We start from the raw sequence: 10633 nt of genomic DNA, 5'->3' as shown, positions 1-10633 counted from the left end.
TAAATACCAACAATGACCAGGAGGCGAGCCTTGATGACGAGGAGCACACAGACGTTGACGTTGGCTAGGTGAGGTGCGCCCTAGGAGACCCACATAGAGATTAAGCCGGAAGCTAGGCTTCTCCTCGACTAGCACCGACATCTATGCCGCTGCAGCCATCCATGCGTGCCTCCACGAACCGGAAGAAAATTGGGTGGACTCTCGGCTTGATGATAATTGGTATCATTGAAAAGATCTTTAGATCTTGTTTTTTAATAAATTTATTTAGAGATATAAATATTTCACGTATTTTTTACAAATCGAATTAAACTTGTGATATGGAAGCAAAAAATAACAAATAATTTAGAACAAAAGGAGTACGTGTTGATTTGAACTTGAGCCAAGTGAATCTGACCAAATATATCCTGTAGATTAATTCGTTTGGCTGAAAAATCATAGCAGAAAGTACTATTCGTTGATTTGTTGTAAGAGAAAAATACTACTGAATGGTTGACTGATTTGACTGATAAGCTCAAGCGAACAAGTTACAAAGTTGAGAGGGTATTTGATTGGAGGTGCTCAAGTTTAACAAGTATTGTAGCACATTTGTAACTATAGTAATTAGTGTCTAATCATAAACTAATTAGACTTAAAATATCATCTCATAATTATTTTCTAATTATGTTTTTAGTTTTGTATAAACTATATTTAATACTCTATATATGTCTCCAAACATTCAATAGGATAGGTGTTAAAAAAAACAGGCCGAACCAAAAGGGCCTTAATGGCCTGGCTCAAATACAATACGCCTTTAGAATCCGTTAGTTTATCTTATAAACCGTACTTTTTATAGTAGCCAGCAGTGTTTAATTTTTAGACATATTCTCATACAAGAGACTCTTAGGCCCTTGTTCAGTTCGCGGAAAATTTTGAATTTCGTAACTATAACACTTTTATTTTTATTTGACAATTATTGTCTAATCATAGACTAACTAAGCTCAAAAGATTTGTTCCGTAAATTACAGATAAATTGTACAATCAGTTATTTTTTATTTATATTTAATGTTTCATGCATGTACCGCAAGATTCGATGTTTTGAGAACTAAACAAGGCCTAATGTCCAAACCGACATTTTTTATAAAAAAAAATTAGAAACTACAAAACCGAGGTTGAGCACGAGTCGTCATTCGGTCGAACATCTCGCCAGCACCGCCGGGCACCGCATCCCGTCGGCTAATCGGCTAATCCGCAGCGCCAGCGAAGATGGAGAGGTTCTTCTCCAACCCTTCAAACGCCCCACGGTGGGACGCGAATACTGGCATCACCCTGCTCTCGGGCCCCCCGTGTTGGTACGCGCTTCATTGCTCACCTTGCCCTGCTCAAACTAGCCGTTTTGGCACGCGCTGCGCCGGGATCGAACCGGAGCAACCTTAGTACCCGCTCGGATCAAGCAGTGCCCTTGTTTTGGTGCAAGGTCAGCGGGAAGACCTCTCTCCTCTTCCAGTTCGCGGTGAACCGCGCGGCGGAGAGTGGCCGCGGCGTCGTCTTCATCTGCAGCAAGGGGAGGCTGGAGAGCAACCCCCCTTTCCTGTCCCAGGTGAGGTGTCGTTTACTCGGCAGCGTTGCTCATGCGGGAGAGGAGTAAGCTGCAGAAGGTTGCACGTGCTGGATGGGTGTTCCTCGTTTCTGAATCCACACCTACTTTGATTTCAGGGTGTCGATCCATCGATGAGCTTACTTCAGAGGATACAAATCAAGTAAGAGGTCTTCGACTCGTGGATGTGTTTCTTGTTCTGCATATTTGTTTTTGCAATCCCATGCCATGATTTTAAATTCTGAATAGTGTAAGAATGTGCAAAGTTGTGTATTTCATTGATTATGTTGCTTGGTTATCCTTCTGCTTGTATATCGTGTAAGGTTTTGTCAAAATGGTAGCCATTTCATGCAGCGATGGCTAATTAATGCTCAAATTATGTGTTCTTGTCCTAGATATATCGAAAACGTCGATGATATCAGAAAGTACTTTGCTGCATTTCACCTTCTTGACGACTTCCCTGCTGCAGTCATTGTTGACGATTTTGCAGATTTCTTCTCCGAAAGGTGTCATTTCCATTCTGTCTTGTGATGTTAATGATACTTATCTACATAAATTGTTGACTTCATGACTCGGCAGCAAATCAGGTTCAGCTGCTGAAAATAGAGATTTTGAGATAGCTTGAGTTACATAAATAAACACCGGCAGCAACCTTCAAATGTGCCCTTTCTTCTTCTCAGTAAATTCAGATGACGGACTGAAAATAGGGACTTTGATCCGTACTACTCTGTCTTGATTTGTCAATGTTATATACTCCAGTCATTTGTACAGATTACTTGAGATAAATATTGTCTCAGAGCTCAGCATATTTCATTTAAGATACTGCCATCAGTTGTTTACTTTAAGCGTTTCCTTATAGCACTACAATTTCATTTTCATAGTCTCTTAACAGGCACTTTGGTTTGGTTCCACTTCCCACTATACAAAAAAGGTTATACACGAGCACATCACTGTAAAATTAAATTTGAGACTTGCAGATTTTTTTCTGGGTGTATGTAGGTAGCTCTGACCTTGCTGAAACTGTCATAGGAGCTGCCAACAAAGATATGGAACTACTAGGGCTCGAGATCTAGCAATGGTGCGCGTATTAGCTTTGTGCTACAATGCTATTGGGCATGCAAAGTAAGTGACACAGTAATGCTAAATCTTGAAATATCTCTGTACCAGAATGTTGTTTGAAGTAACCATCTAAATCTCTTCCATAGTGCAAAGCTTGGAACCCTTGGTTCTTGCAATCTATTACTATCTGATGTACATCAAGATGATACCCCAAGATCTTTGTTCATTTACCAGAGATGGATAGATTCCATATACACAATCCGGGGTAAATCCTTTAGTAGACATTACTCTTCTTTATTCAGTTCTTATTTTTATTTGCAACTCCTTTTGTGTTCCCACTAGTCACCTCAAAAATTGTAATCCTTGATATGGTAGAACATTTTGCACTCACGCAGAAAGGCATGTTGGGAGATAGTATTATGTATTCAACTTAAAATACCCAAGTGAACATGTCAAAACTACCTGTCAAACAGTCTTCATAAAATTGCACATTTTGTTGTCAAAAATGCAAGTGGCATTTTCTTTTATTTAATAGAGGTAGAGCTACCTCCAATTATTTTGTCTACGACCGAATGTAGGTTTGGTATGGCTTGAGTTAACATGTTTATACGTATCTTGCCTTTTCGTAGGTGACGGCAAAGGATCCTACATACTTCAGAACATTGGCAGTCCAGAAACTGGATCAAAGAAAGCAAGAAAAGCTAAATACTCAATAGCACTACAATATCTTGTTCTTGAAGAGACCAGCAGTTAAAAATTCTTTCTTTTCTATTACACTTCAGTTCCCAACAGGGATCATAGGAACCAACAGTTAATTTTATGCTTTTTGCATACTGACTGTAACAACAATTTCCTTTTTTATGGTTCTCCCATCTGCGCTTGAGTTGGTTGTATATGAAAATTTGCACCTCTAGCTGATATGGGCGTTTTGCATTTGCACCACCCCACAAGCTGGTTTGATATGTTGTGCTAAACTTCAGTGAGTACCACAAATTTCCAGTGTCCTCATTTTCCCAGAATTTCAGGAATTGCTCATGTTGTTGAACTGGATTGATTACATGTGCCTCATAACTATTTAGCGAAGCAGCAAGATCTTGCTTTAAGAAAATTCTTGCCATAAACAAAGTAGCAACTGAGTTGTCAGGTGCCTGCTTTTCCGTTGAATGATTCATGATAACTTCAAGTAAAGCACATAAAAAATATATAGCGCAAGCACAACACGAGCTACATGTACCTTATCAACAAATACTGCATTCCAGGCCATTCTATGCAAAATCCTGATGAGCTCATCAATCATGACTTTTTTAATCATTTGCAAAGTATTAACATATCCATGTGGAAGTGGAAGATACTGAAACTATAATTTATTACTTAAAGCACCAACGTAAAACCACATAGTATCAGTTAAGTCACAAAATGAACAAAGGAAGAGAAAAAGGCTGAGCCGAAGGCTATGCCAGGAACTGCATAATAGAGTTTCATACTCCTAGAAAGGCATGACACTGGCAGAAAGATCTGTGAGACAGAAGAGTTCTACCCTCTCCAGCACCAACTAAAAACTAGGAACACACAAATGTCACAGAATTCTTCATGACTAAAAGGCTGACCATGCTGCTCATAGATCTTTAACAATTGCAATACCCATGGAGTTGGCTGTGCCAATGATGGACTTGCACAGTGCCTCAAGCGACATGTGCTTGCAGAAGGGGTCAGCCTGCTTCAACTTTGCAATCTCATACACGTGGCGCAGAGTGAGGGATGACACATTGCTGTGCCCTGGGCGACTGCTGGCAGTTTCTATTCCTGCAGCCTTCTTGAGGAACCATGATACTGAGGGCGACTTGACCACAAACTCGAAGGTGCTATCCTTGTAGGCAGTCAAGGTGACTTGCATTGGAGTGTCTGCCTTGTATTTCTGGGTCCTGGCATTGAAATCCTTGCAGAAAGCCATCAAATTGAGCCGATAGAAACCAAGTGCTGGGCCAACTGGAGGTGCAGGACGGGCTGCACCAGCTGGGACAATAAGACGGATTGTTGCCAGTACAGGCTTCCTTGCTGCTGCATCTTTCAGAGTTGCCATCATTCACCGTATGTCTGCATTATAACAAGAGCTTCCATCAAACAGTGCAACATAAGTCAACGAAGCAGTAGCTGAAAATGACATCCCACTAAGTGCCTAGTGCCTTTAAGAACCAAGTTTTACATGAAAAATTCCTGAAGCTGCCTGCCCTGTATTTCCATTTACAATTTGATCCAATCAAGTTTAGCTCAGATGTCGAGTTATCTAAATCAGAGTTGAAAATAACAAGTTCAACTAGTCATCTTTTAGGAAAAGACAAAAAAAATCATCTAGTACAATGAACCTAAAGACAGAAATACCGCATGGCAAGCGCAAAGAGCATCAGTCAATCACTCGTAAAAACCTTCAAACAGAAATAATATTCTAACTTTCAAGGAAAGATGTTATTCTTCAGATATATAATAACTGTCTGATCAAATAGTAACCTAACTTGGCTTGCTTCCTTTACTGAATACATGACTCAAGGCGGAGCCAACAGGACCTCTAATTAGAGACATACTGTATGTCGAATTTGCAAGAGGAGTTAGCCAGTGACATCAGCACACCGCTTCCTCTGTAAGCAGTAGCATAATCATATTATTTTTTCTACAAGCAAGAGAAATGGGAAGATGAGACATTTTGTACAGATCAAAATAACAGAAATGACAATCCCTGGGCATGATCTCTGGTCATCCGTGATCTATATGATACAAGAACTCCGAACTGAACTCTAGAAAGGCAAAGCGGTGTTGATGAAGACTCCGGATCCAGTAAAGGGGCATGGGTGTACACATGTAAACCCAATAATTTTTGCAAAAACTTCGAAGTTACGAGGATTGTCAATCAAATAGCTAAATAGCTTTAGGTTAGGGTTTCGGTGCTCAGCTTCGCACAGCATAAGGGGAGGGAAGAGAAGGGGTGGTAGTACCTGGTGAAGGGGTGGTAGTACCTGGTGGGTGCTCGTCGCCGGCGAAGAGACCCCTCAGCACCTGGCCTAGGGCGGCGGCGGCGGCGGCGGCCCAACAGTCGTCTGGCAGCGAGAGCGAGAGAGAGAGAGAGAGAGAGGAGGAGGAGGCGGAGGAGCGAAGAGCGATGCAGCGACGGCGGAAAAAAAAAAAAGCGGACGAGCTTCTCGTGGGCCGTTTTTTCTCATTTGAAAAATTTGTATTTTTTTATTTTTCTTTCTCTCCCTTTTAAATTTACATTCTCGTTGATTTAATATATCTATTCTCTTTATTGGACATTAGGCCAGTAAAACATATATTTAAAATAACATGACAGAAATTTTATATCTATTCTCTTTATTGGACGCTATCAATGGCTAATATATAGTATATTATAAATAAGTAAGTGGAACTTTTTATATTTTATTAAGGTTGAATATTTTTCTATTGAAGCTAGAGGTTATTTTCACAAGAAAATATACTAATTTCACAAACCAACAAGAGATAACAACTTTTTTCTAAAATAAAATATAAATTTCTCTTTCTGACAATTTCCAAAATAAAGATGAAATATTTTTGTGCTACTAAACATGAAACAATAGTTTTGATGAACTAGGAACACTGCTATCATCAATAAAAAAAGTATGAACTCGTTAAAAAAAATCATGTTCCAACGAGAACTAATAAAGAGTATTGACACTTTAATATGTCATGAAAAACTTGAGTTTTTCTAGAACTCTCTTGTGATTCTATAATATACTAAGGATTTTTATGTTGTAACAGGTTAACGATTATCACCCTGTTCGCTTGGGGTTATCTACCAAATCTGCCAACCATTCGGTAATATTTTTCTCTCACAACAAATCAGTGAATAGTACTTTTAGCCATATTTTTTCAACCAAGTGAATAATTATGTTGCAAAACACTTTCATGTGTTAGAATCATCACACTTTATCAACCTTAAAAAAATCTAGCTAATTGAGTTTTTATTATCCGCAAGGCACAAAGACAGTAGAGGCATATAAAGGCGTTAAGTCTATAGAAAAGCTCCAACTCAAAAAAGGTATACAAGTTGAAAAGATATACATAGTTATGAGACAAGAGTAAAAGAAGGCTTCGCATGACAAGATTGACCATAAAACAATTATGCATTCGAAAAAGTATTGTACAAATAACAATGCTACATAATTAATAAATTAGAAATGTTGCCACTCTTACGTGACATTAGTTGTTCTTTATGGAACAAATGGCTTATTTTCTATAGGTAGAACATCTTTTTACTTACCCCTTTGTAGTAAAATATATTTTTAGGTTAGAAACAACTTCTAGAGTAGAAAAAGCAATATTTTATTAAGAGGAAAGAAATATGATCATAACAGAAAAAATGATGGGGATGCAACATATTTTCCTTCTTATTATCTTATGGAACAGAACACAAATAATATAGAACACTCTAAATCTTGATATTTTATGTAATAAGAAATATACGGAGAATAGATAAATACAAGAGATATTCTAACATATAGAAAAGTGTTGAAGGTTGCCATCATAAAGCTATAAATATATATATATATATAGACTTGTGTTTATTCTATACATACCAAGTCACCAAGTGAGTTATCAAAAGTTAAAAAAGTAGTCATCATATATCTAGTTTAAAACGGACCCGAATGCTACTTTTGACCTGAATTAAGTTAACTGACCTGAATTTGCCTGGGGCTAAAGCGGGCCCGAATGCAACTTTTGAGATCAAAGCAGGGCCCAGTCATTTAAAACTGACTATCGTTAACTATATATCACAAAGGAATTCCTATCACAAAATATCTATACAAGACAAATACTGATTTAATTTGATCCATCTTTAAAAATAGGTGAAACACAATAAATTTTTAAGTTGTAACTTTTCTAAATTAAGTTGATTGAAAATGGGTTTTATACATTTTATAAAACTTGTAGTACTCGAAGAGATTTACAACTTTAGTTGATGACTTTTCTGGTCCATCTTTAAAAATAGGTGAAACATAATAAATTTGTAAGTTGTAACTTTTGTAAACTAAGTTGATTGAAAATGAGTTTTATACATTTTATATAAAAGTTGTAGTACTCAAAGAGATTTATACAACTTTAGTTGGCGACTTTTCCATTTAAAATCATTTGAGGCTTCAAAAACTTGTTTTAACTTTTCATAATTTGAAATTCAATATTTCAATTTTTTTCCAAATTATGTCTGATGGTAAAATGACCTAAATCAGAGTTATAGTACTACACACTGTCTCCAACTTTTATCTTCCAATTCTTCCAAAATTGAGGCCTTGTTTAGTTCGCAAAATTTTTTGTTTTTGGCTACTGTAGCATTTCGTTTTTATTTGACAAATATTGTCTAATCATGGAGTAATTAGGCTCAAAAGATTCATCTCACAAATTACATGTAAACTGTGCAGTTAGTTTTTATTTTCGTCTATATTTAATGCTCCATGCATGCGACCAAAGATTCGATGTGATGGAGAATCTTGAAAATTTTTGCGAACTAAACAAGGCCTGAGTAGCCCATAAGTTGAGCCAGCAATGTGGTTAGAGGGTTCCAGAATCCAGAGTGTATCGAGCACCTTACCAACTCTTAACCGATGAGAGCTCTCTTTATGTAAACAAAAGAAGTAAAAATAGAGATTTTGATCTTAAGATTCTAAGTGGGTTTCCATTTCATGTGCGCTCCTAGGTGAGGTGGACAATTGATTGATTTGAATAGTTGATGCAATGTTGCTGTTATGTGAACAAGACATCATGAGACATAGATTTAAGCATAGTTAAAAAGAACAAGGCATCATGAGTCAAATTTAAAGGTCATAGCGAGATAAAGGAATGGTTGATGCACAATGAAATTAATCTATCCATGCTAAAAGAACTAGCGAGTTCACACTGTATCTGAAGTTCTGAACATAACCAATGGCTAAAGATCAGATTATTAAATACAAAGGATGAAATACAAAGGATGAAGATGGTGGGTGCTGATTATCAAGACATGGAGATTCATTTGGACACAACAGGAGAAGCAGGAATCGTCACTGCCAACCTAATAAAATCAGGAATCGTCACTCTGATCTAGCATTTCAATTTGTGCAGCTTGTGCTTTTTAAAAAACTTACCCTAAATAACACTGAATAAATCCACATGATGCTCTTTTCACAAAGTCACAGCCAGCTAGCCGGCAAACAACTATAGCGTCAATACGAAACTAGCTTAGCTCTGTCCTACCTTGCACCAGTTGAGCTTCAAGTACTCTACATGTATCAGGTATACCAATAAATCATACTGCAAAAGCAAGCAAAGCGACAAGGTACAAGTATCCTAAATTCCTCCTCCAACAGTGCATCGACTCAACACATAAGGTAGCAGAACTAATCACTATGAACTATCTTAGAAAACTAAGTATAGTCAGTTTAATTCCCCCTTCTGGCCTTCTTCATCATACATGTTTCTGATCTAGAAAAATACATAAAATCGTTTCTTGTATCTTATGATTCTATCATGGCTGATAGGAACTGAAAAAAGTATGAATTTGGTACTGCAGATATGCTGCCGGATGGTAAAGCTAGGCCTGAAGTGATGACGCTATGCAGTAATGAAGTTCTAATTTGACAGTCAAAATTAGCAGAGCCATATGCATCAAACTAACTACGTTTTTTGCTACCAAAGAATGGCATTAATAAGCAATGCCCTGGTGTTGATATTTAGGGCCTGTTTGGTTGCCATTGCTAAATTTTAGCTAGCTAAAACTATTTTAGCTACTTTTGCGTGATTAGTGAGACTAAAGTATTTTAGCTTCTTTTTAATCAATGTGTTTGAAAGTTTAGCTACTAAAAAATAACTAAAATTAGTTGGCTAAAATTTAGCAAAAGGAACCAAACACACCCTTACAGGACTACTCCTAGATAGCAATCCAATAGGCATTGAAACTCTATAGGGTCCGAGACCTCAAGCATAGATGCTGCCTGTACATTATATTCGCAGTTAACTTTGGGCCAATTGCCGACTAGTTAAATTCGAACTCAGATAAATACGCTCTTGTCATCCCGATTCCAAACCAGTTAAATCCGAACTGAGAGCAAGAATATGGCGGCGACGGCACTCCGTCCAGCGATCCTCCGCACATCCTTCTGACCTCCTCCCTATCGGCCCTCGCGTGGCCATGTCTTCCGGTCTTCCCACAACGCATGAGCAGCAAGAAATGGCGAGAAGGATCTAGGGAAAGACAACAAGAAATGCCAAGAGCAAGAGGGCAAGTATGAAGGAGCAGAAGGTCACTCACCTTGACGGATCTGAAGTTGAATGCGCTCGCTACCGTCTTGTAAGTTGTAACCCAGCTCGCGGGGGTGGCGAGTACAACGACCACGATTCCGGGGACTCCCGTGCTCAGATCGAAATGAAGCGGCGCCGAGGCTAACCCAACCTTCACTGGCCCAATTCTGATTTGAGGCCGGCCCTCATGGCCCATTGGCCTCGTTTTATTGGGTCGGGCCAGCTACCGAATGGTCCAACCCAACCTGTTTACATCCTGAGATTTGATTATTCGATTCTCGTAATTTTTTTTTTTTTGATGTGGTGGAAAGAGAGAGGAGAGAGAAAGAGATCGTTGTTTCATGAAACAAGCAGCTAAAATTTAGTATTATACAACTATTCTACTATTGTCTGAGTTGTTACCATATGACTCACAACTTTACTTTATTCTATATATAGATTAAGAAATTGTGAATCACTACAAGACACCTTAAAAAACAACCATTATTCATAGTCTATTAAGTCATCTTAAAATTACATGACACTACGTGAAACCACCTACATGACAAGACCAATGTACTTAATTACGAGTAGGTTACTTGGTTCCGTCCGTTCTAGACCAGATGTGTCCCTGACCATGTTTAGCCTTTCTGTTCTTACTTTGCAGTAATATTCTCTTACATCCCATTTCCATTCATACTTGGCAGTAAAAATACAGACACG

General features: G+C 38.1%; 2 protein-coding genes across 7 annotated transcripts; one reads left to right on the top strand and one right to left on the bottom strand.

Moving 5' to 3' along the window:
• On the top strand, positions 1151-3667 carry LOC8070504. Of its 4 annotated transcripts, XM_021451529.1 has the most exons (8): positions 1151-1328; positions 1459-1576; positions 1693-1736; positions 1969-2079; positions 2466-2504; positions 2603-2695; positions 2779-2897; positions 3262-3667. In XM_021451529.1, the coding sequence occupies exons 1-8, from the start codon at positions 1243-1245 to the stop codon at positions 3384-3386; spliced, it is 735 nt and encodes a 244-aa protein (XP_021307204.1). In that variant the 5' UTR covers positions 1151-1242; the 3' UTR covers positions 3387-3667. The 4 variants fall into 4 exon arrangements, with proteins under 4 accessions (XP_021307204.1, XP_021307206.1, XP_021307205.1 ...); XM_021451531.1 differs by lacking the exon at positions 1969-2079; XM_021451530.1 differs by lacking the exon at positions 2466-2504.
• Positions 3982-9966, bottom strand: LOC110431847 (54S ribosomal protein L19, mitochondrial). 3 transcript variants are annotated; one of them, XM_021451533.1, is made up of 2 exons: positions 9942-9966; positions 3982-4726 (listed from the first exon to the last, which is right to left on the bottom strand). In XM_021451533.1, the coding sequence occupies exon 2, from the start codon at positions 4713-4715 to the stop codon at positions 4248-4250; it is 468 nt and encodes a 155-aa protein (XP_021307208.1). In that variant the 5' UTR covers positions 4716-4726; positions 9942-9966; the 3' UTR covers positions 3982-4247. The 3 variants fall into 3 exon arrangements, with proteins under 3 accessions (XP_021307208.1, XP_021307210.1, XP_021307209.1); XM_021451535.1 differs by lacking the exon at positions 9942-9966 and adding an exon at positions 5641-5810; XM_021451534.1 differs by lacking the exon at positions 9942-9966 and adding an exon at positions 5620-5805.

Source organism: Sorghum bicolor, chromosome 1 (assembly GCF_000003195.3).
Source record: "Sorghum bicolor cultivar BTx623 chromosome 1, Sorghum_bicolor_NCBIv3, whole genome shotgun sequence".
Classification (NCBI taxonomy): domain Eukaryota; kingdom Viridiplantae; phylum Streptophyta; class Magnoliopsida; order Poales; family Poaceae; genus Sorghum; species Sorghum bicolor.
This window is presented reverse-complemented; position numbering and strand designations above follow the sequence as displayed.

Excerpts from the sequence above, each read along its gene's own strand:
- LOC8070504 (XM_021451529.1), top strand. The coding sequence starts at position 1,243 with ATGGAGAGGTTCTTCTCCAACCCTTCAAACGCCCCACGGTGGGACGCG. Across the intron at positions 1,737-1,968 it reads CTTCAGAGGATACAAATCAA|ATATATCGAAAACGTCGATG; the intron begins GTAAGAGGTCTT and ends TTCTTGTCCTAG. Across the intron at positions 2,898-3,261 it reads TTCCATATACACAATCCGGG|GTGACGGCAAAGGATCCTAC; the intron begins GTAAATCCTTTA and ends GCCTTTTCGTAG.
- LOC110431847 (XM_021451533.1), bottom strand. The coding sequence starts at position 4,715 with ATGATGGCAACTCTGAAAGATGCAGCAGCAAGGAAGCCTGTACTGGCA.